General features: G+C 37.9%; 1 protein-coding gene across 4 annotated transcripts in view; it reads left to right on the top strand.

Moving 5' to 3' along the window:
* The window catches only part of GRAMD1C (GRAM domain containing 1C), a 111,241-nt gene that overhangs the window by 54,966 nt on the left and 34,256 nt on the right, over positions 1-22,019 (top strand). For 3 of the 4 annotated variants that reach the window (XM_021934070.2, XM_021934069.2, XM_017955162.3), the window contains 3 exons: positions 7,589-7,704; positions 10,671-10,803; positions 15,461-15,623. In XM_021934070.2, coding sequence (XP_021789762.2) covers positions 7,589-7,704; positions 10,671-10,803; positions 15,461-15,623 — 412 coding nt within the window. Of the gene's footprint in view, positions 1-4,039; positions 4,390-7,588; positions 7,705-10,670; positions 10,804-15,460; positions 15,624-22,019 lie in introns of those variants that run through there. The other variant, XM_031663025.1, reaches the window with a different exon arrangement.

Genomic DNA, 22,019 nt, shown 5'->3' on the forward strand with positions numbered 1-22,019 from the left:
AAGTTGTGACCCTCTTATCCCCACTCTAGTTCTCATTAATAAACCTGAAGTCAGATTCATTCTTTTAGTTTCCTATAACATCTTGTATTTCTATAATATGCATTACAGTTACAATTCTTTGTTCTATTTCTGTTCTCCTTGCTTAACTCTAAATCCCTTGAAGACAACGACCATGTCTGTCTTGTTCACTGTTGTATGTCCACTGACAAGTTCGGTCTTTACCACATAGCTGGTTTGGTACACAGTTTGGTTTACCGAGTATGGTCTGAAACTGTCTGGGTTTAGGCCTTTGTCAAAGTAAATATTGTGCTTCCCTTACTCTCAAAAGTGTGCCAGTTTGGACAATATTACGTGTAACAGATGCTCAATAAATACTTTTTGAATGACTCAATTTAGTAGAACTTCAATGATTTGGAGTCCAAATAATTAATTACTACTCTTAACAAGATATTATAAATTCTCTTAGTTCAACGAAAAGGCAAAGGATGGGGGAAAACACAGACATTTCTGAAATATTTCAGAAACAGCATTCGGGGCACACCCTAGGTTCAATGTATATTTAATTCAATTTCTTTAACCTTCAATATGTACGGTGAGAACAAATGATTATCTTGAAACACTAAAGCATCCTGAGTTGCCAAAAGAAATGTTATTTTCTACGTACTTGAATTACTAAGAAAATATGGTTCATATGTAAGGTTATCAGTAGTAACAAGATTAAAATTGAAAAGATTTTTAAAATTAAGGCTCAATTAATTATTCCATATTCCTACTGATATTCTTGCATTATTGCATTTAGGAGTACAGATATTAGTAATATAGGCAGGATGTATGCAGAAAATTTACTTTTGTACTGTTTTTTTTTTTTGAAACGGAGTCTTGCTCTGTCGCCCAGGCTGGAGTGCAATGGTGCGATCTTGGCTCACTGCAACCTCTGCCTCCTAGGTTCAAGAGATTCTCCTGCCTCAGCCTCCCAAGTAGCTGGGATTACAGGTGCTTGCCACCACACCCGGCTAATTTTTGTGTTTTTCATAGAGGCGGGGTTTCACCATGTTGGCCAGAGGCTGGTCTCAAACGCCTGACCTCAGGTGATCCACCCGCCTTGGCCCCCCAAAGTGCTGAGATTACAGACATGAGCCACCACGCCTGGCCTGTACTGTTTTTATCTTAGCATGGTAATAGTGGTCTCTCTTGCCAGCACATGGGGGCTACGGGGAAGCTAGCTCTCCTTGGAAATTTAAGAGTATATTCTGAAAGTGAATATTTCAATCCAGGGTCTAATAGAGCAGAAATCTGTACTTATTTTGAATTTTAAGGCTTAAAGAGACAGAATGACTTTCCATCTTATTCCCAAATGGCAGAAGAAGATAGCATATGTTAGATTCAGGGGTAAGGTAATGAGGGGAGCTTTTCAAATGTATACAGATGTATGCTGTCTAAATTCTGATACATGGCCCTCTAGCTTCTATTTGGGAATCACTAAACAGAAGGGTGACAGAAGGGTGTCCTATTCCTCAGGTGTGTTGGGGAAAAAGGGTTTAAAATAGTTGATTGAAAGTATTAGTGTATGAAAAGAAAGAATATATCAGTCTGAAGAGGACTTGGCCAGACTTAGGCCAAGAACTTAGGAGTTAGGACAAAAAATTAGAGTTGCAGAGGTAGACTTTGATCAGTCGAGAACTATATGGAGATGGGACAGAGATGAATCATCATGCCCTACCAAGGCCACAGTAAATTGTCCCTTAAAGCTGTCTACTTTTGCTCTGATTTCATGCTTGTTGTGCCACTTTCTGGTTGCTAATCTGACTTCCAAGGTATTCAGGTGTTCTGTGCGATAGAAGAAAAGATTTGTGATCACCAGAAAGGAATCTTCCCCACTGTATATATTTCCAACTGAGCTAGTATCAGCTTGTGAGTGTGGCTTATTAAGTGGGCCTCCCTGAGCCAACTCTTGGATAGCGACAGCTCTGAGGCCTTTCTCTAGATAGTGGTCAGTTTACAAAGCCGATGTCAGCCACTGAGACCTTCGGAAGAGTGTCATCCAGCTTTCTCCTTTAGCCTGCACAACAGTATCAAATCCCCTTGTTCTTCCTTATGTCACTCTCTAAAGATCATTCCTTTTGGGGTTACTGAAATTCCAAAAGTTTTCCAGTAGTGCTATCAATCTAATAAATACAACATTCAGACCTACCTGGAAAGAAATGAATGTGAAATTGGTGACTATTTGTCACGTTTGCTATGTAATAGCATGGCAGTATAGAAGTGTTTGTATTATATCATTCCCTCTTTTTTACCTTCTTGGTTGTCAGAACTCCTCTACCTATTTTCCCTTGGTCAGTGAGCCACACCGCCTTCTACCCAGACCCAAGCCAGAAACCTGGATGTATCCTGTTTCTTGCCTCTTTGCCAGCCAGCCATATCTTGTTGGTCACCAAGGTCATCGTCATTTCTAGCTTGAACCATTACCAATGTCTCCTATCTCTTTTTAACACCTAATCTGTCTTTGAGGTTGATGTCAAATAGTAGTGTTTTAAAATCATGTCTTTTAAAATCATAATTCTGAACTTGTTACTTTTCTCTATGAAACCACTGGGTGGCTTTTGATATTTTGACAATATAAAATCCATATTCTTTGGCATGGTGTACAAGGCTCTTCATGACCTGGCTGCTTCCTCCTTCCCCACTGTATCTCCTCTCCCTGTCTCACTCATTCTCATGATACACACACGCTCAAGTGATGGGGAACTGGTTTGGCAAGCTGTATCATTCCTCTGGATGCTTGTATTTGACATACATGTGCTCATGCTGTGCTCATCTTACATGACCTTTCGGCAGCGTTTGATACCACTGTGTACTCCCTCCATTTTGAAACACTTTCTTCCCTTGCCTTTCATGACATTCTTTCTGGAATCTTTTCTTACCTTTCTGGTTTTCCCTGCATCTTTTTTTTTGCTGGCCACTCCTCTATTTTCTCTTTGTGTGTTGGGCTTTCTTGGGGCTCCGTTCTAGGTTCTGTTTTTCCCTCTGAAGCCTACTAAATGTAACTCTGCCCTACATAGCAGTGGTTTGGTATAAGGATTTTTATATTTAGCAAAAATATGTATAAATATCAATTGTGGTACAGTTAATGTGTATTTTTCTCATAGCTATTTGTTCACCATCATAAATATATTTATCTACAATTTTAGTCAATGAGAACTACCATAATATGCTAAAAGCACTGCCCTTTAGACAGTGGCAGCTGCCCCATAGTGGGCTTTCTTCATTTGAATGAGTAGTATTTTCAGCATCACTCTACTCTGTCTCGTTCTGCCATTGTATAAAATGATGAGATTTTAGCATCCCTCAAAAGGTTGATCCTTGGAGTTCATCAAGTAGCCTTCGATCTGTTTACGCGCTTCACTAAATTAAATGGAATGACTAGGTAGAAATTAGGGCAAATTTGATTCTTTATTTAGAAGAAAAATTTTCTTCTGAGAAATAAATAGGAATTACTGTTTATTATAGTCCAGATCACTGCCAGGGAATTATTCTAAATACACTGAAGTCAGAAATATTTTCAAAGAAAAGAATTATTGAGTAATCAAAATGTTGCCTTAAACCTTTCAGTGATGAGAGATGTGCCAGGTGCTTAGTAGAATTGTTCCACCTGAACAGCTGGCTCTTCCTGCTATTTCCTTACGTTACATTTACAGCACTCAGAGATAGAATCTTTGGTTGTTGTAAAGGATTAATGCAAGAGTCTGATAGGAATACTACATCAGTACTGGAAAAGTGGCATATGAAGAAGTAATCATGACATTCCCAGAATTGCATAGAAATTACTAGCATGGAGAAGAAGATTTAACCTGTAATATAGTTAATTTTAAAGATGAGGTTAAAATAATATTGTAATAGCTGTTTTACATCAATTTAGCATAAGCAAAATATTTTTACTTTCATTTTGTTCTTTCTAATCTGTGCATAGAACAGAGAAAATTAGGAACTGTCCCTTTAATGAAACGCTGTTTACCTATCTTCTTCTTGTAGGAGTGGCTTAGGAACCTGTAGAGTGAGGTGTAACTTCCAATTCTGCATTCTGACCTGCAACCTTGGAAAAAGTGCTGGTACTACAACCAGGAAGTGACAGATAATGTGCTTTAAACTACATTAGAAAAGCTTTTCATAGCAAAATTGAGAGATTGAAGCAATGATTATTTTTACATGGTTGTCATTAAATATTTGGAGCTCTGCTGTGCATAGAGACGGCAACATACTTAGAATACACAGCTTTCTGGGCCAGAAATTGATCTTCTGACTTTTGAGCCTTATCTGATTACTGCTTGGTTCGTCTTTATTTTGTTCAACTACTCTGTAGGCTGAAAGGGAGAGACTCTCCTTGGTTTGCAGGTGGGTGGTCAGCTTGTGTTTAAAATTTAGGTGGTTTTTGAAGACTACTAAGGTAGACTGTTTTTGCTGCTGATTATTGAAAGACTTACGAATATCAGGCTGGGCATATGTTGGAATGTTTGAATGTTCAGCATGGCTGTAAATAACCACATTTTTATGAAAACTGGACAACTTGATAGAAAACGTCATTTTTTAACAAATTGGCAAATCTATAAGATGGTGAATTAAATGAGTTCTATTTTGTTTTTCATTAACCTGTTATATATATTAAATTACTAGCTTGAAAAATATATTGCAATTACCCTGCTATTAACTTCCTGCTAGTATTTAATACAATATTTAAAACTTTTATGTAGTCAAATAAAATTACATTTTTGTTGTTAGTATTTTACTGATAAGTTTCATTTCTTTTGCTGTTAGGAAGCTGCCTGAGTATACATCATTGGTTTATTTGTTTGCTTTAGTCTGCCTTTGGAATAGTTTGATATCTATTATTTAGAAAAGTTTTTATAAAAGATTAATCTTACACAAGTATATTGAAATATTGCTTGCTTCTTCTTATAAAGTTAACCATCCTAGTATGATATTAAAATATTTCAAAGATAATTTCTTTGAAAGAATGAGTTAATTAGTAGTATGAGTTGTTATTGTGAAAAAAAGTTCACAAATGACTCATTTGGAGTGGAAGTCAGAACATAAATGTGTATGTTCCTTTAATATCAAGGACAGTGGTTTCTTAATTTTCTCTACCACTAATGGTCCTTTTAATGTTTTTTTCTGTGGACACTGTGCTTCCAAAGATTTTGTCTACCAAATAAGGGGTATACATTAAATAATAAATATTAAAACATCACTACTTGTTAGATATATATTATTTCCGGTGAGAATTTATCAGCCTGTGGTATCCATTGTAGGTTAATATAGTTCAGCTCAAAACAGAGGCTTGCCATTTCACTTAACTTGAATAGCTTTATTTTAGATAACTAATTGGATATGTTTGACTTTTTGAAATATTATCTGATAATAATATCTGATGATAATATCTGAATTTTCATCATCTGCTCTTGTGGAATCCTGGTAATCTGGGCACAGCCGATTGGGAACTAGTGGTCTAAAGTGCAGACATTTGGTTCTTAATATCTTTGAAGGTCCATGAAATGTAATGAAGGTCATCTAGTATAACATAACAAAGATGCCATAGTTACTAGACAGAGAAGAAAAAAGGAAGAAGAAAAAGGAAGTGGTATTTGTTGTAGGGAACATTGGGGAGGAATTCAGGTCATCTGTGTTTTGGCCCCATCAAGTCTATACTTTACTATTTCTCAACTTAAATTTTTTACTTCAGTTAGGCTGATAGACTACTAACTTCAAAAGAAATGTTACCTATGTTCATGTATTTATTATGTATTTTTAGTTGGTTTCTGTCTCTTCAACTTTTCCCATTTCTCCATTCCCCCATATTCTTCCTTTACCTCAGCTGAAAACACTTCTCCAACATGAACTTTATCTGATCCCGCTAATCCACAGTCCTGTTTCCTTCCTTTAGACTTTCATATCATGTTGACTCTACCAGTACTTTAGTGCATGATCATATTATATCTTGTCATATAACTTAAGAACATCCCATGTCTCTTCAGCTATAAGTTGTTTGAGGGCCAGGAGCTTAACTTCTACATTATGTTTTTATGTTTATTCTCCTTAGCATCTAGTGCAGTAACGCACATTTGTTAGGTAGTAAATAAATAAATGTTGAATGAATGAGAGAGATTATCTTACTAACAATTGCTTCAAGTGTTATGCTACTTCTTTACACCTTACTTAAGCATGTAATTAACTATCTGTAATGTTTTTAGACATCAGACCATTGGTTATCCTAATATTGATGTTTAATTTTATTTTTCAACTGGAGGCCATTATCCTAAATAATAATAATACTGTTTTTGTTTTGCTAGGTAATGCATGAGTTTGTTGTATTTGATGATTTCAAAATGGATATGCTGCCTACAAAAAAAGAACAAGCTGGACTTTATTAGAGATAAATCGAAGGAAATATTCTGAAGTCCAGACATTTGCCTTTTATATATTAGGAAAATATAATTTAAAATTTATTAATATATAAGGTTTTTAAAGTGGTTAAAATATTCAGATACATTATGGATTAAGAGAACAGGTTCTGAGCTGACAGGACTGAATGGTGATTCAGTGGTCATGGTAGACTGGTTAGATTGCAGAGCTAAACTGAAGATCAGAGGCTGGGCACCGTGGCTCATGCCTATAATACCAGCATTTTGGGAGGCCAAGGAGGGTGGATCACTTGAGGTCAGGAGTTCCAGACCAGCCTGGCCAACATGGTGAAACCCATCTCTACTAAAAATACAAAAATTCGCCAGGTGTGGTGCACACCTGTAATCCCAGGCACTCGGGAGGCTGAGGTAGGAGAATCGCTTGAACCTGGGAGGCGAAGGTTGCAGTGAGCTGGGATTGCACCACTGCACTCCAGCCTGGGTGGCACAGTGAGACTCCATCTCAAAAACAAGCAAGCAAACAAACTCCAGATCAGTAATTACCAGAAAATATGAACAAATTATTATTATTATTATTTTTGAGACAGAGTCTCGCTCTGTCGCGCAGGCTGGAGTGCAGTGGTGCAATCTCGGCTCACTGCAACCTCTGTCTCCTGGGTTCAATTGATTTTCCTGCCTCAGCCTCCCGAGTAGCTGGGACTATAGGTTTGCGCCACCACACCCAGCCAATTTTTGTAATTTTTTTTTTTTTTTTTAGTGGAGTCTGGGTTTCACCACATTGGCCAGGATGGTCTCTATCTCTTGACCTTGTGATCTGCCCACCTAGGCCTCCCAAAGTGCTGGGATTACAGGTGTGAACCACCGCACCTGGCCTGAACAAATTATTCACAGAAAGAAAATTTAAAACATTTTAACCTCCCATTTACAGTAGTTATTATAATATGTACTTTAAAATCATTTTATCTATTCCTTTTATGAACTCTGTCAGACAGATTTTATTAACCCATTTTTATAGATACGGAAAATGGAGGTACAGAAAGGTCAAATAACTACCAAAGCCACATATCTAGTCTTTGCACAACAGGTCATTTTGACTTCAAAACTCATGTTTTGAGTCTCTGTGGTATTATATTTTCTATTTTCCAATGCTCAGTGTAATTTTTCTGTCCTTCTAGAGCCTGAGTAGACAGGAGTTCCGGCAACTGCTCCAGCAGCACTATGGCCCTGAGCTAGGTTTCAGTGCTGAGGAGATGGAGAACTTGTCACTGTCGATTGAGGATGTGCAGCCAAGGTACGGCAAACTGTTTTGAAATGTCAATGTTGATCAATTATTAATCAAAGCACAATTATTTTCCATTCGACTAATTCTGAATTTCTATTAATTTATCTTTGGCTGCCATTTGCCCCTTTGTTCTCTGTGGTGGAATGGGGTGAAAGGTGGGGACAGAGAATAGTTTGCTAAATAGGTAAGCACAGAGGAGATATATAAGGAAATGTTAACTATGTCACTTAGGGTTTACTTAAAGTCTGGTTTTAGTAAGCCTTTTTATCAAGGATCTGGAGAAGTACCTAGTGAAATCTCTGAGTTTATAGATGACAGTAAAGTAAATTATATGGTAGGTGTTTTGAAGGATACAGTAATATGATTTTTCCTCAGGAATTCCCTAACATAGTGCTTAGCATGTGGTTGGCACTCCATAAATACTCAAAACATTAATGGAAGGAGCATATAGCCTACGGTGGAATGCAAATAATTGTAATACAAGGTAGATAATGGTAAGAGCCATAACAGAGCAACAGATAATGTGATAAAGAAATTAAGAGTACAGAGAGACTATTTTTGACTGATGAGGATTCTTTTAGAAGAGTGGACATTTTTATTAACCTCTTCAAGTAACACTGCATTATGTCCAATGGAAATTGAGGCTGTTAGCAATAAAAACAATTAAGGAGAATACATTAAAATTCTATAGCAAACATTAGCTGAGTGAAAAAAGCCAGTCACAAAAGATATATTGTATGATTCCATGTATGTGAAATGGAGTCTAGAATTGATAAATTTATAGAGCCAGAAAGTAGATGGTAGTTGCCAGGAGCTGATAGGAAGGGAGAATGGGGAGTGACCGTAAGTGGGGACAGTGTTTCTTTGTTGGGGTGATGACAATGTTCTACAATTAGTGGTGATGGTTGCCCAACTCTGTAACCCACTGAACTATATACTTTACATGAAGTGAATTTTGTGATATGTGGATTATATCTTAAAAGATGTTATTTAGAAATTCTATAGTAAATCTTAAAATGGAAATATTTTGAAAGTCTCAATGTATGTGCAGAAATTTTACTCATCTAGGTAATCTACTTATGCTGATCCAATTTGTATCTTTTCCGCTTAGCATCAATATTTTATAGGCTTTTTTACATCGTTGCACATGTATATTTTATTAGCTTTCTGTAAAGTTAAGACTTTCCATTGTATTGCTCTCCTTGAGAAGTTTCGTAGCCTCTTGCCGGCTCTGGATTTGGATAGAAAAGCAATTACTCTAATGCGAAGAGCCTTGGATTATGGTAAACAGGATCTGGATCCTAGTTACGGTCACCAAACAGCTGAGCAACCTCAGGCAAATCTTTTCATTTTTTTGATTCTCAGTTTGCTCGTCTATGAAATGAGGCAGCTGAACTAGATTGTCTTTAAGGTCCTTGCCAACTTGAAAAGTTTCTAGTCTTTGAGGAAAGAAAGAATAGTTGTGACTAGCTGCTGTTTTCTTCTTCTGGTGATTGAATGCTTTTTTTTTTTTTTTTTTGAGACAGAGTCTCACTCTGTCGCCCAGGCTGGAGTGCAGTGGCGTGATCTTGGCTCACTGCAACCTCTGCCTCCCGGGTTCAAGCGATTCTCCTGCTTCAGCCTCCTGAGTAGGTGGGATTACAGGTGCCAACCAATACGCCTGGCTACTTTTTGTATTTTCACTAGAGACGGGGTTTTGCCATGTTGACAAGGCTGGGCTTGAACTCCTGACTTTAAGTGATCCACCCATCTCGGCCTCCCAAAGTGCTGGCATTACAGGTGTCAGCCACTGCGCCTGACCTGAATGCTTTCTTTTCTTTTTTTCTTTTTTATGAGATGGAGTCTCACTCTGTCACCATGCTGGAGGGCAGTGGCGTGATCTTGACTCACTGCAACCTCTGCTTCCCTGGTTCAAGCGAGTCTCCTGCCTGAGCCTCCCAAGTAGCTGAGACTTCAGGTGCATGCCACCACACCCAGCTAATATTTTTGATTTTTTTTTTTTTTTTTTTTTTTTTTTTTAGTGGAGATGGCATTTCACCATGTTGGCCAGGATGGTCTCGATCTCTTAATCTCATGATCAGCCCGCCTTGGCCTCCCAAAGTGTTGAGATGACAGGCGTGAGCCATCATGCCTGGCCGGCCTGAATACTTTCTAAGAAAGTGTGTGGCAGGATCCTCATTCTCTCTTCTACTTCTTTTCTTGTTCTTCAGTCTCTGAAAGAAGCAAATCTGTTTCAAACCTTTATTTCCTCAGTTCTTCCATTTTCTTCCTTTTATTTGCAATCTCTCCTTCCTTCTTCCTCCTCCTTTCCTCTCTATTTTTCCACATCTCACCTCCATCCTGTTGAGCACTGGAAATTGGATCAGTTGTGCTCCCATTGTATTTCATAGGTTTGCCTTTCTTTTTGCTCCTTGAGAAAGGGAAAGCAGATCCCAGGACATTTATTATAGTATTGGCCATATGATGATTTGACAACTGTTTGTTAAATCTTGTTTTTAGGGCTGGGAAGAGTGAGGAGGCAGGAGTGGCCAATGGACTTAGGCTCAGACATCTTGAGTGTCCACTTCTGGGAGGGCGTCACCATTTCAGCTGGGGCTGAGTCAGAAGGAAGGAGATACAAAACTGCCTTCTTGTGCGGCCTAGTATCTAACTCAAACATGTACTCTGTACCTGAAATTTAAATGAGCAATTTTCAGTTGATTAGTTACTGTTATGGCCATTTGTACTTTGTTAATTTTTTAATGTTTTTGAGATTTACAGAATCTCATGTGAGTGTATCTTGTTTTCAGAAATGATATCAACTTGCATGTAATTTAAGAAGACAGCCTTGTTACAAGTAGACATTTATTTGTTATATTACAGTAATCCATTTTTATCAAACTGTTTTATCATAGGAAATGACCTCAATGAGGAGACCAAATAATTTATTTGTGTAGAGGTGACCTTGTATTTCTATAATGATGTGTTTCTTACAGAAGTCCAGGAAGAAGCAGCTTGGATGACTCTGGGGAGAGAGATGAAAAATTATCCAAGTCAATCAGTTTTACCAGTGAATCAATTAGTCGGGTTTCAGAAACAGAGTTATTCGATGGAAATTCATCAAAAGGAGTTAGTATATATCCCTTTAAAATATATCTGATACTGTCATATCCTAATCAGAATACAAGATAAATAAGGATACAGTATACAAAATGTTAAAAATAAGAGATCACGCTCCTACCTTATTTTAGGTAAAAGTTTAAAGTCTGTTAAGTAGCAGAGGTTATGTGGGAAAATATGTGGTTTTGTTCAGAGCTATATAAAAAGCAGAGCTACCGAGCAGTTTTACCTGAGCATCAGTCTGTAGGGGGATTAGTATCATTAAAAGAATAATAAGATGGAGAAATTTGTAAGTAGTAGAATTTTCCCCAGGGAAAGAACTGTGTGTGCTGTAAAGAATCTGTTTTTTTTTTTCTTTCCTTTCTTTCACAGAAGGGAACAGCGTGGAGAAAGAATCTGTTTTGAAGGGAGAGATGAGCCCCTGAGCAGCATGCTTGAGTAACAGTAGCTGCTTTTTAAGCTTTTTAAGCAGGCAGGTCCAGTTAACTACTAGGCATTATACTCAGTTACTTAGTTTCTTCTTTTATTTTCTCAAGTATCATTGTAAGCACATCAGTTTTATTTATTTATTTATTTATTTATTTATTTATTTATTTGAGCTGAGTCTCGTCTTGGAGAGGCTGGAGTGCAATGGCGTGATCTCGACTTGCTGTAACCTCCACCCCCTGGGTTCAAGTGATTCTCCTGCCTCAGCCTCCCAAGTAGCTGAGATTACAGGCACGCTCCACCACGCCTGGGTAATTTTTTGTATCTTTAGTAGAGACGGGGTTTCATGATGTTGGCCAGGCTGGTCTCAAACCCCTGACCTCATGATCCACCTGCCTTGGCCTCTCAAAGTGCTGGGATTACAGACGTGAGCCATCATGCCTGGCCAACACTTCAGTTTTTTATTCCAATGAGCTTCAATCACTTGCAGTCATTATTTGATTCTCAGTTTGCACCCTCTGCCAATGGGAGCCTCTTCAGGTTGGTTCCTTTGGTCTTTTGAAATGACCAGTATCTTTGAGGATGTCCTTTCTTTCTGGCACAACAATATATTCTAAGCACATTTCGTATGTTTTCTGCCCCAAACCCTTTTCTTAATGAGCCATAGATTTTCTTAGTGAAGAATGGTATTTAGAAACCATATTCTGAGTACTAGGAGTGCTCCTACTGCAGAGCTTTTGTTCTGTTGATTGGGGATGCAAGTTTGGGGGCAGAGCTGAATTTCTTTATTTAGAGCAGGGCTTTGGCTTCAAATCATACCTCTGCCACTTGCTAACTGCATAAGTTAATTACTTAACCTTTGCTTTTCTTTTCTCAACTGTAAAGTAAGGATTATACTTTATAAGGTCTTTTTAAATAAGAGTTAAATAAATTAGTATATATGAAAATACAGTCATGCTCTGCATAATGATGTTTTGGTCAAAGATGGACTGCATATGTGGTGTTGGTCCCATAACGTTTTTGTTTGTTTGTTTGATATGGAATTTCACACTTGTTGCCCAGGCTGGAGTACAGTGGTGCAATGTCAGCTCACTGCAGCCTCTGCCTCCTGGGTTCAAGCGATTCTCCTGGCTCAACCTCCTGAGTAGTTGGGATTACAGGCATCTATCACTATGCCTGGCTAATTTTTTATATTTTTAGTAGAGATGGGGTTTCCCCATGTTGGCCAGGTTGGTCTCGAACTCCTAACCTCAGGTGATCCACCTTCCTAAGCCTCCCAAAGTGCTGGGATTACAAGCATGAGCCACTGTGCCTGGCCAGTCCCATAACATTTTAAGGGAGCTGAAAAATTCCCTTGCCTAGTGACGTACCATCATAACATGGTAATGCAATGGGTTGCTCACATGTTTGTGGTGATGCTGGTGTAAACAAACCTGTGCTGCCAGGCCTATAAAGGTATAGCACATACAATTATATAAGTACATAATACTTGATAAAATAATAAATCATTATTTTAGAGTGTACTCTTTCTACTTCTATATACAAAAAAAGTTCACTTTGAAACAGCCTCAGGCAGGTCCTTCAGGCGGAATTCTGGAAGAAAATATTGTTATCATAGGAGATGACAGCTCCATGCATGTTACTCTCCCTGAAGACCTTCTAGTGGTACAAAACGTGAAGGTGGAAGACAGTGCTATTCATGATCCTGATCCTGTGTAGGCCTAGGCTAACGTGTGTGTTTGTGTCTTAATTTTTAACAAAAAAGTTTAAAAATAAAAAACTAAGAAAAAATTAAAAATAGAAAAAAGCTTTTAGAATAAGTAAAGAAAGAAAATATTTTTGTACAGCTGTCCAATGTGTTTGTGGTTTAACCTAAGTGTTTTTACAAGAGTCAGAAAGTTTTTAAAAATTTAAAAGTTCATAAAATAAAAATGTTATGGTAAACTAAGCTTAGTTTATTATTGAAAAAACAATTTTTTTGTAAACATATTGTAGCCTAAGTGTACAATGTTTATAAAGTCTGCTGTAGTGTTCAGTAATGTCCCAGGCCTTCACATTCACTCACTACTCACTCACTGACTCACCCAGAACAACAGAACTCAGTCCTGTAAGCTGCATTCATGGTACAAACAGGTGTACCATTTTCTAAATCTTTTATACCATGTTTTTACTGTACTTTTGCTATGTTTACATATGTTTAGATACACAAGTACTTCCCACCATGTTACGTTGCCTACAGTATTCAGTAGAGTAACATGCTATCCAGGTTTATAGACCAGGAGCAATAAACTATACCATATAGCCTAGGTGTGTAGTAAGCTATACCATCTAAATTTGTTAAGTACACTCTATGACAATGGCACAACAATAAAATCGCCTAATGATACATTTCTCATAATGTGTCCCTGTCATCAAAGCAATGCATGACTGTACTTAGAATAGTTCCTAGCACACATTAAATATCCAATAACTGTAAGCTGTTATAATTGAAGGTGAATCTGCCTGTGATCAGTAATGATCCTTTTCCACCCTCCCCCAAGGAACTTCCAGTATCTCCTCTGAGTAAATGTTGGGAAAACATTGAATGAAAAGATATTTATGTGGAAGGCCAGCATGTTACCAACTTGTTTTGACCAGTCATGCATCTACCTCAGCCTGGTTTTGTGTTATGGGTTTCTTGCAAAACTTATTCATCTAGAGACCCTTAGTGACTTACTGCTGGTGCAAGGGAAGTGAATAACTTCATGCTTTAAGATCGATCATACATTCATTGGTGTTCAGTATAGATGTTTTCAGGTTATAGAATACAAGTAGTATAGAAGTTTAGCCATTTTTTTTCTGTTTGCATTCAAGAGCCATGTGATGAGATTCTCAGATATCTACAAGTATCGTATGTCACTTGCTTTGCCTCATTTTCACTTCTAACAAAGTTGGAAATAACAAAAAGTCAAGAATAACTTTTTTCCAAGAAAATATGTTTTTAAGTTATAAAATTAATACTCTTTGTAAAACTTCATGAAATACAGTAGAGTATACAAATAAATAAAAGTCATTCAGATACCAACCACTGAAAGACAGTGACTCTTACTTTTCCTATAAACATCTCTCTATATTCTTTATAGTAGGAAATAGAACTTAATTAGCAACAAGAGGAGAAGCGTAAGTGTGGAGCTATAGAGAAGTGTACTTTACTTAGTATCTGTTAAGGGGTCCTTGGTTTAGCTAAATAGGCATGTTGCTTTGTAGTGTGGAACTCCCAAATAAATCAAGTCTTGATTTTAGCAATAATCTCTGCTTGAAGAATCAATCTTCTGACTAGGGTAATATAATCCTTTAATAAATTGTGTCCTGGGCCCCAGTTGTTTTTCTGCTATCTGGGTGGCCATTGGAAACCTGTATCCTCCCTGGAGCTGATTCTGCTACTTAGTGCTTCTCAGGGGTCTCATGGGACAGGAAGTAAAGTGCTCTCTTTCATCTGTGTACAAGAAAATATTCTGTGTATAGTTTATATAGACTTTTTGTACTATTCCACTAAGTCTGATTATAATACAGTACTATTTTACTTGAATACTAACATAGCAATAGCATCATACTTTAATGCCTAACATTAAATTTATTGTAACCATCCCAGAAAGTATAGATAGCATCGTATATTAAATACATCTTAATGCCTAATGTCTTAGTCCCATTGCAGCAAAGCCAATTGTGTTTTTATGAGTTTGCTATGAAATTAATTTGTTTTAATCTTCTCTCTCCCACTGTACTCATATGTGACTTTTTATCTCTCCATTTTCTTTCCATTTCCCCGTTAGGTCTTGAGAGATGGGTGAGTTTTCTTCCTTGAGATGATGGGGCAGGCATTGACTGGGGAAGCTAGCTGGGTTTGGTTCTTCTCCCTTGTCTACCCTGAAGAATGGATTGTTCGATTGTTTTTGTCCTTTGTCCCCTTTTCCTTCTGCATAAGTGACTTACGTGATCTGTGAAGCTCTTTTTCTATGATGTTTTTCATAAACTTGTTTATTATTGTGTAGGATGACTTTAGAATGGTGTATATTATTTACTCATATTTTACGGACCAACATTTAAAAGCATTGGAAATGTGATGCGAGTGTAACAAACAAAATGCTGTAAATATTTTTCAAAGCACAATATTTCAAAGTATGTTTAATATTAAAGTTCTCACTGCAAAATCTAAGCTAAATCTGTTTTTTATTTTGAAACTGGATTGTTTACCTTTTAGGGATTAGGGAAAGAGGAGTCCCAAAATGAAAAACAGACCAAAAAGAGTCTCTTACCAGCTTTGGAAAAGAAGTTAACTAGAGTGCCATCGAAGTCACTGGACTTGAATAAAAATGAGTATCTTTCTCTGGACAAAAGCAGCACTTCAGATTCTGTTGATGAAGGTAAATAATTTCTTATAAATTTTATTAAAATTTCAGTTATATCTTTTTATGTTTATCTTTGTAATAGGGGTGTGCAGATTGAGAATTTAGTTTCATTAGACACAGTCTCACCCTATAAAGAACCAAAAAAGGAATGGAAGCTTATAGAAAATAGTAGAAAGAGGCTGTTAAATCTAACATATCCCACTGTCTTCAGAAGCCTGGAATCTGAAAAGCTTCTTTGCATTTAGCTTTTAAATGTGGTGTTAATAAAAATTCTGTGTGCCTATTCCTATATACCAGGCAGTGAAATATGCTCACACGTCATAGGTACAGTGACATATTATTTCATTTGGGCTATCCCTCATTTTCCTGGTAGGGAAAATAAGACTAAATCTAAAATCATGCAGCTAGTTAACTATGCAGAACTTGAGTTAATGACCAGGTGTCTCCGTCCGGTTTTCTTTTTACTTTACTTCAATACTGCCCAAATTATTTTCTTTTCCTCCTTTTTAAAAAAAGACACCTTAGCAAGGTTTTTCTAAACCTGTTTTGTGTATAATTATGAAAGCAAGTAGTTATGGCAGGGATGCATTCTGACATGAATATTAATTTAAATTATTGGGTAGCCTCCAAAAGGAAATAAAGATTCTTGAAAATTCTAGAGAGGAAATCTTTCTCTCTTTAAATGATTTTTTTAAAAGTGTACTCATCAGTGTTACTCAGAACAATACTCAAATATTTTTGTGTGAAGATGCAAGCTTTTGATTGTTGTTATGTTTTAGCATAATGGGATGAGTTTTTGAAAGCAAGAGCATGGAAAGTTCATCATAATGGCTCCTGACTTTGATTTGTTTTTACTGTAGTCAATTTCCATTTAATTTTAATTCACTTTTAGAGGAACATTCTATATTTGAAATTTATTATAAAGATAAATGATAATAATATTCCATATGGCATTAAAAAAAGACTTATTTGACTGGGCACAGTGGCTCATGCCTGTAATCCCAGCACTTTGGGAGGCTGAGGTGGGCAGATCACGTGGTCAGGAGTTCGAGACCAGTCTGGTCAATGTAGTGAAACCCTGTCTCTACTAAAAATACAAAAAATTAGCCGGGTGTGGGGGTGTGCACCTGTAATCCCAGCTACTCAGGAGGCTGAGGCAGGAGAATCTCGTGAACCCAGGAGGCGGAGGTTGCTGTGAGCCAAGATCGCGCCACTGCACTCTGGCCTGAGCGACAGTGCGAGACTCTGTCTCAAAAAACAAAACAAAACAAAAAACTTACTTGTTTTTAGAAGGCCAACAGAGATTAAGCTTGATCCTAATATGATGATAAAGAGAATCATGACCCAAAGGCCTTCTGAATTTCAAGAGTATTATATTCTAGATGTTTTTCACATTTTGTATTGTAATCCATTTTGTTTTGTATTGTAATCCATGTGTACATGGGGTCTAGAGTGGGCTCAACAAATAGCAGTCCTTCTTGACCACCCTGGTGGTAACAAAATTGGGAAAGAAAATGAAGAGCAAGTCAGATAGAGGCCAAAATATCACCTTTTATACTAACAGTAACAAAGTCAGCAGATGTCAGTATGTGTGAAAGATAAGTGGGCTGCTGATGGAGCTGAAGAATGAGGTGGACTTACCTATCAATCACAGGCAATGTTCAACCTCCTCCCCCGCTGGAGGGACGATCCCCCCTGGAGGAGAACCAGCTTCTGTGGGCACCTAGATCCAGAAGGAAGGACAGAGGTGTGACAAGCCTACCCAGCATCCTCCTTCCACATTTACTAACTGTGCTAGTAGCTCAGGCTGCCATAACAAAATGCTACAGATTGGGTAGCTTCAACAACAGAAATTTATTTCATATAATTCTGGAGGATAGAAACCTCAGATCAAGGTTTGGCAGAGTTGGTTTCTGGTGAAGGCTCTCTTCCTGGCTTGCCACCTTCTCACTGTGTCTTCTCATAGCCTTTCCTTAGCACATGCGCATGGATAGAGGGGCAAAGTGTGAGGGAGGAGCAGGGGGCAACAGACACACACACACACACACACACACACACACAGAGAGAGAGAGAGAGAAAGAGAGCATGCATGAGCAAACTCTCTGGTATTTTTTTTTTTTCTTTTTGAGACAGAGTCTGGCTCCGTCCCCCAGGCTGGAGTGCAGTGGCATGATCTTGGCTCACTGCAATCTCTGCCTCCAGGGTTCAAGTGATTCTTGTGCCTCAGCCTCTGGAACACCTGGAGTAGCTGGGATTACAAACATGCACCACCACGCCCCGCTAATTTTTTGTAATTTTAGTAGAGAGGGGGTTTCCTCATGTTGGCCAGGCTGGTCTTGAACTCCTGGCCTCAACTGATCCTTTAACCTCGGCCTCCCAAAGTGTCTGGTGTCTCTTCTTATAAGGACACTAATTCTACCAGATATGGGACCCACCTTATTTAACTTAATTACTTACTTTCTTTTTTTTTTTTTTTTTTGAGGCGGAGCCTCTATGGCCCAGGCTGGAGTGCAGTGGCACGATCTCAGCTCACTGCAAGCTCCGCCTCCCGGGTTCACGCCATTCTCCTGCCTCAGCCTCCCGAGTAACTGGGGCTACAGGCGCTCGCCACCTGGCCCGGCTAGTTTTTTTTATTTTTAGTAGAGACGGGGTTTCACCGTGTTAGCCCTGATGGTCTTGATTTCCTGACCTCGTGATCCGCCCGCGTCGGCCTCCCAAAGTGCTGGGCCTACAGGCGTGAGCCATCGCGCCCGGCCAATTAATTACTTTCTTTAGAGGCCCCATCTCCAAAAACAGCCACACCAGGAGTTAAGGCTTTAACAGAATTTGTGGGGACACAAACATTCAGTCTATAACAATAATCTACTTCCTTTGGTTAGAGTGAGTTAAAGTTGTAGAGGGAGGCTGAGAATTACCCTAATTGGGCGCCTTTAACTCGGAAGGAGTGAGGAAGAGACATCTCCACTGCTTTATATATAATACCCAGCACACAATAATATTGTGTTAGTCAATGTAAGCCCATTTCCCAACCATTTTATGTAGATATAAGCTTACTATGTTAATGTGTTTTCCTTAATATAAAATTTAATTTTTTAAAACATTTTAAAAACTTCCAAAATATAGATTGTGTGTGTTAAGTTTGAGAAAGATCAAAGATTTTAGTTTTTCTTGGTTGCGCACAGTGGCTCATATCCGTAATCCCAGTACTTGGAGAGGCCGAGGTGGGAGGATTGCTTGGGCCAGGAGTTTGAGACCAGTCTGGGCAAGACTTGTCTCTACATCAAATAAAAAATTAGCCGGGCATGGTGGTGCATGCCTGTAGTCCTAGCTACTCAGGAGGCTGAAGCAGGAGCATCACTTGAACCCAGGAGGTCAAGGCTGCAGTGAGCTATGACTGCACCATTGCACTCTAGCCTGGGCTACAGAGCCAGATCCTGTCTCTTAAAAAAAAAGATAATGATGATAATAATAATAATAATACTTCTTATGTTTCAGTTTTGAGGATAGATGTTATAGACCCTATGATTGTGTTACTTTCTTGTAACCACCAATAAGAGAGAGAAAGGGAAAGAGAAAGAGAAAGCAAAAAATATAATGGAAGTAGTTATTTAAAGGAAAATTTAGTACAAATTACTTGAGGCTTGTTGTACTTATTAAGTAGGCATTTTAAGGACTCTTTTTCTTAAAATTGTAAGATCATTGCCATTGAAGTCAGTGTAGTGGGAGACGTTTGGAAAGATCAAGGGTAGCATAGCGACTGCTTTATTAGTGTCCTTACCATTCATGCTTTAGTATGCAGCAGGGCATGGATTAGTCATACACTGTTTACCTGAATTTAGGACTTTAGGAAGATCTCCTCTGGCCCCCAGTGGCCAAATAGGTAAGTAACACCAAAACCAGGATTTTTTTTTTTTTTCTTTCTCACCTGCTTCTTTTATAAGAATGGCACTATTCACAATAGCAAAGACTTGGAATCAACCCAAATGTCCATCAGTGACAGATTGGATTAAGAAAATGTGGCACATATACACCATGGAATACTATGCAGCCATCAAAAGGATGAGTTTGTGTGTCCTTTGTAGGGACATGGATGCAGCTGGAATCCATCATTCTTAACAAACTATCACAAGAACAGAAAACCAAACACCGCATGTTCTCCACTCATAGGTGGGAACTGAACAATGAATCACTTGGACTCGGGAAGGGAACATCACACGGGGCCTATCATGGGGAGGGGAGGGAGGGATTGCATTGGGAGTTATACCTGATGTAAATGGCAGGTTGATGGGTGCAGCACACCAACAAGGCACAAGTATACATATGTAACAAACCTGCGTTATGCATGTACCCTACAACTCCACAGTTATAAAAAAAAAAAAAAAAAAAAAAAGAATGGTCATTCCAAAGTAGTTTCAGCTGGATGTGTTGGCTCGCGCCTGTAATCCCAGCACTTTGGAAGGCCGAGCCAGGTGGGTCACATGAGGTCAGGAGTTCAAGACCAGTCTGGCCAATGTAATGAAAGCTCATCTCTACTAAAAATACAAAAATTAGCTGAGTGTGGTGGCACAAGCTTTTAATCCCGAGAGTGAGACTCTGTCTCCAAAAAAAAAAAAACAAAAAAAAAACACAACCAAAGAATCCTATAAAAGTAACATTGTAAGTTGCATAAAGGATAACAATAAAACTGATGAAAATTGTGCATATCTAGAAATAAAGAATAGTAGTGTATAGATTCTTTATTGCACATGAACTCTGATCACACTTTGCTCCTTGCAAAGGCTATTTGGCTTTACAGCAGTGAGAAGGTATATGTAACATTCAGACCTCTGTTTGGGGAGTTTTATTTAAAGTGTATGGTGATTTTTTTCTTATTAGATTATCATTAGATAACAAATCAAGTGCTCCTACTGGTTTCCCTAAGCACGTTCCAAAATATTGGACTTGTCATATGTATTTAATGGGTAAAATAATGAATCTATTTTTTTACTTTTTTAAAGTTGTTAAGTTATGAAGACGGTTGAAGTCAATGAACTGAAGTGACAATTGAAAAGGTCACAAAAAGTAAACCATCCCAGGAGATTGGGGATGTGTGTATGGGTTTAGAGGGAGTGAGGGAGATTGCAGATCACTTTAAACCAAACATCATTTTATTTAGTGATAGTATGTTGATCTACTATAGTGAGCAGGAGAAAGATAACAAGTCAATAAACCAATAAAAGTATAACTACAAGTCAGGATAGGTTCTGTGAAGGAAATGAACAAGATCAACAGAATCACCTTTAGTTGTTTTCTTCCTTTGTGAATATTTGAATTATTTTTACAATGAACATATAATACTTCTATGTCAGAAAAAGCTGTTTCCCAGGCCCAACTGGAAAGTTATCTCACAAAGCTTAGCAAAATTTCCTAGTTTTGTGATTCATTTCTACGCTGAAGGAGCCATTATTTGAAATTGCAGTAAATAGTTTTTGCCTACATAGAGTATTGTTGAAGGGAGAAGCAAATCAATATCTATCTGATATCCATAAGTCCTTTATGCCTCGAGCAAAATAGGGAGACACAAATCATTCAATGGAGGATAAATAGCAGTAGCTGGGGATGAAGCCAGAGCTGGAAGAGTTTTTCTGATTCATAGACTATTGCCCTTTGATTTCACCTGACTAATATTGGCAGATGCTTTACCCAGATCATTCTTAGAGCTTGATTTCTGAAACATGGGGAGCTTTTGTGGCAATTTTTATTCTGTATCAATGGGGCATAATCCTTGAAATAATAGTAAATGATCCTGGTCCTGAAATCATTACAATTTCATATTGGATTGCTTTATGCTACTTCCTCTATTATGCCAGGCTTCTGTTCCTAGGTATTTTTTTTTTTTTCTTTTCTGTTTGGTTCTTCTAAGTTAAATTCCTTCTGGCATTATAAAATAGATGTTAAGTTTGTGTGCTCTGGAGCTGGAGTGGGTTCAAATTCCAGGTCAGTCACTCACTAGCCATGGAGCCTTGGCAATTATTTCTGTGATTCTGTTTCCTCATCTGGAAATAATGATGATAACTACCACTTATCTCATAGAATTGCAGAGAGGATGAGTCAATACTTGTAAGGTATGTAGCACAATGTCTAACATATAGTAAGCACTATGTAAGTATGGGGTATTTTATATAATATTTCCAGGGCATATGAGAATAGGTGAGCAAGATATTGCTTCTTCATTTGTCACTAGTAGTTTTCAACATCATTATGATTATCAAATTCCCAGAAAAAATGTAATATTTCATTGGGCATTATTTAGCTTTGATGAATACTTTTCAGAAGGATTTCTTAGTTCTTTTAATGTGTCGTGTTGAGAATAGGTTGTGATTATAGTCATTCTTGTCTTTGGGTAGTGAACATTAAGTCAAGTTGAAACAT

This window comes from Papio anubis, chromosome 2 (genome assembly GCF_008728515.1).
Source record: "Papio anubis isolate 15944 chromosome 2, Panubis1.0, whole genome shotgun sequence".
Classification (NCBI taxonomy): Eukaryota; Metazoa; Chordata; class Mammalia; order Primates; family Cercopithecidae; genus Papio; species Papio anubis.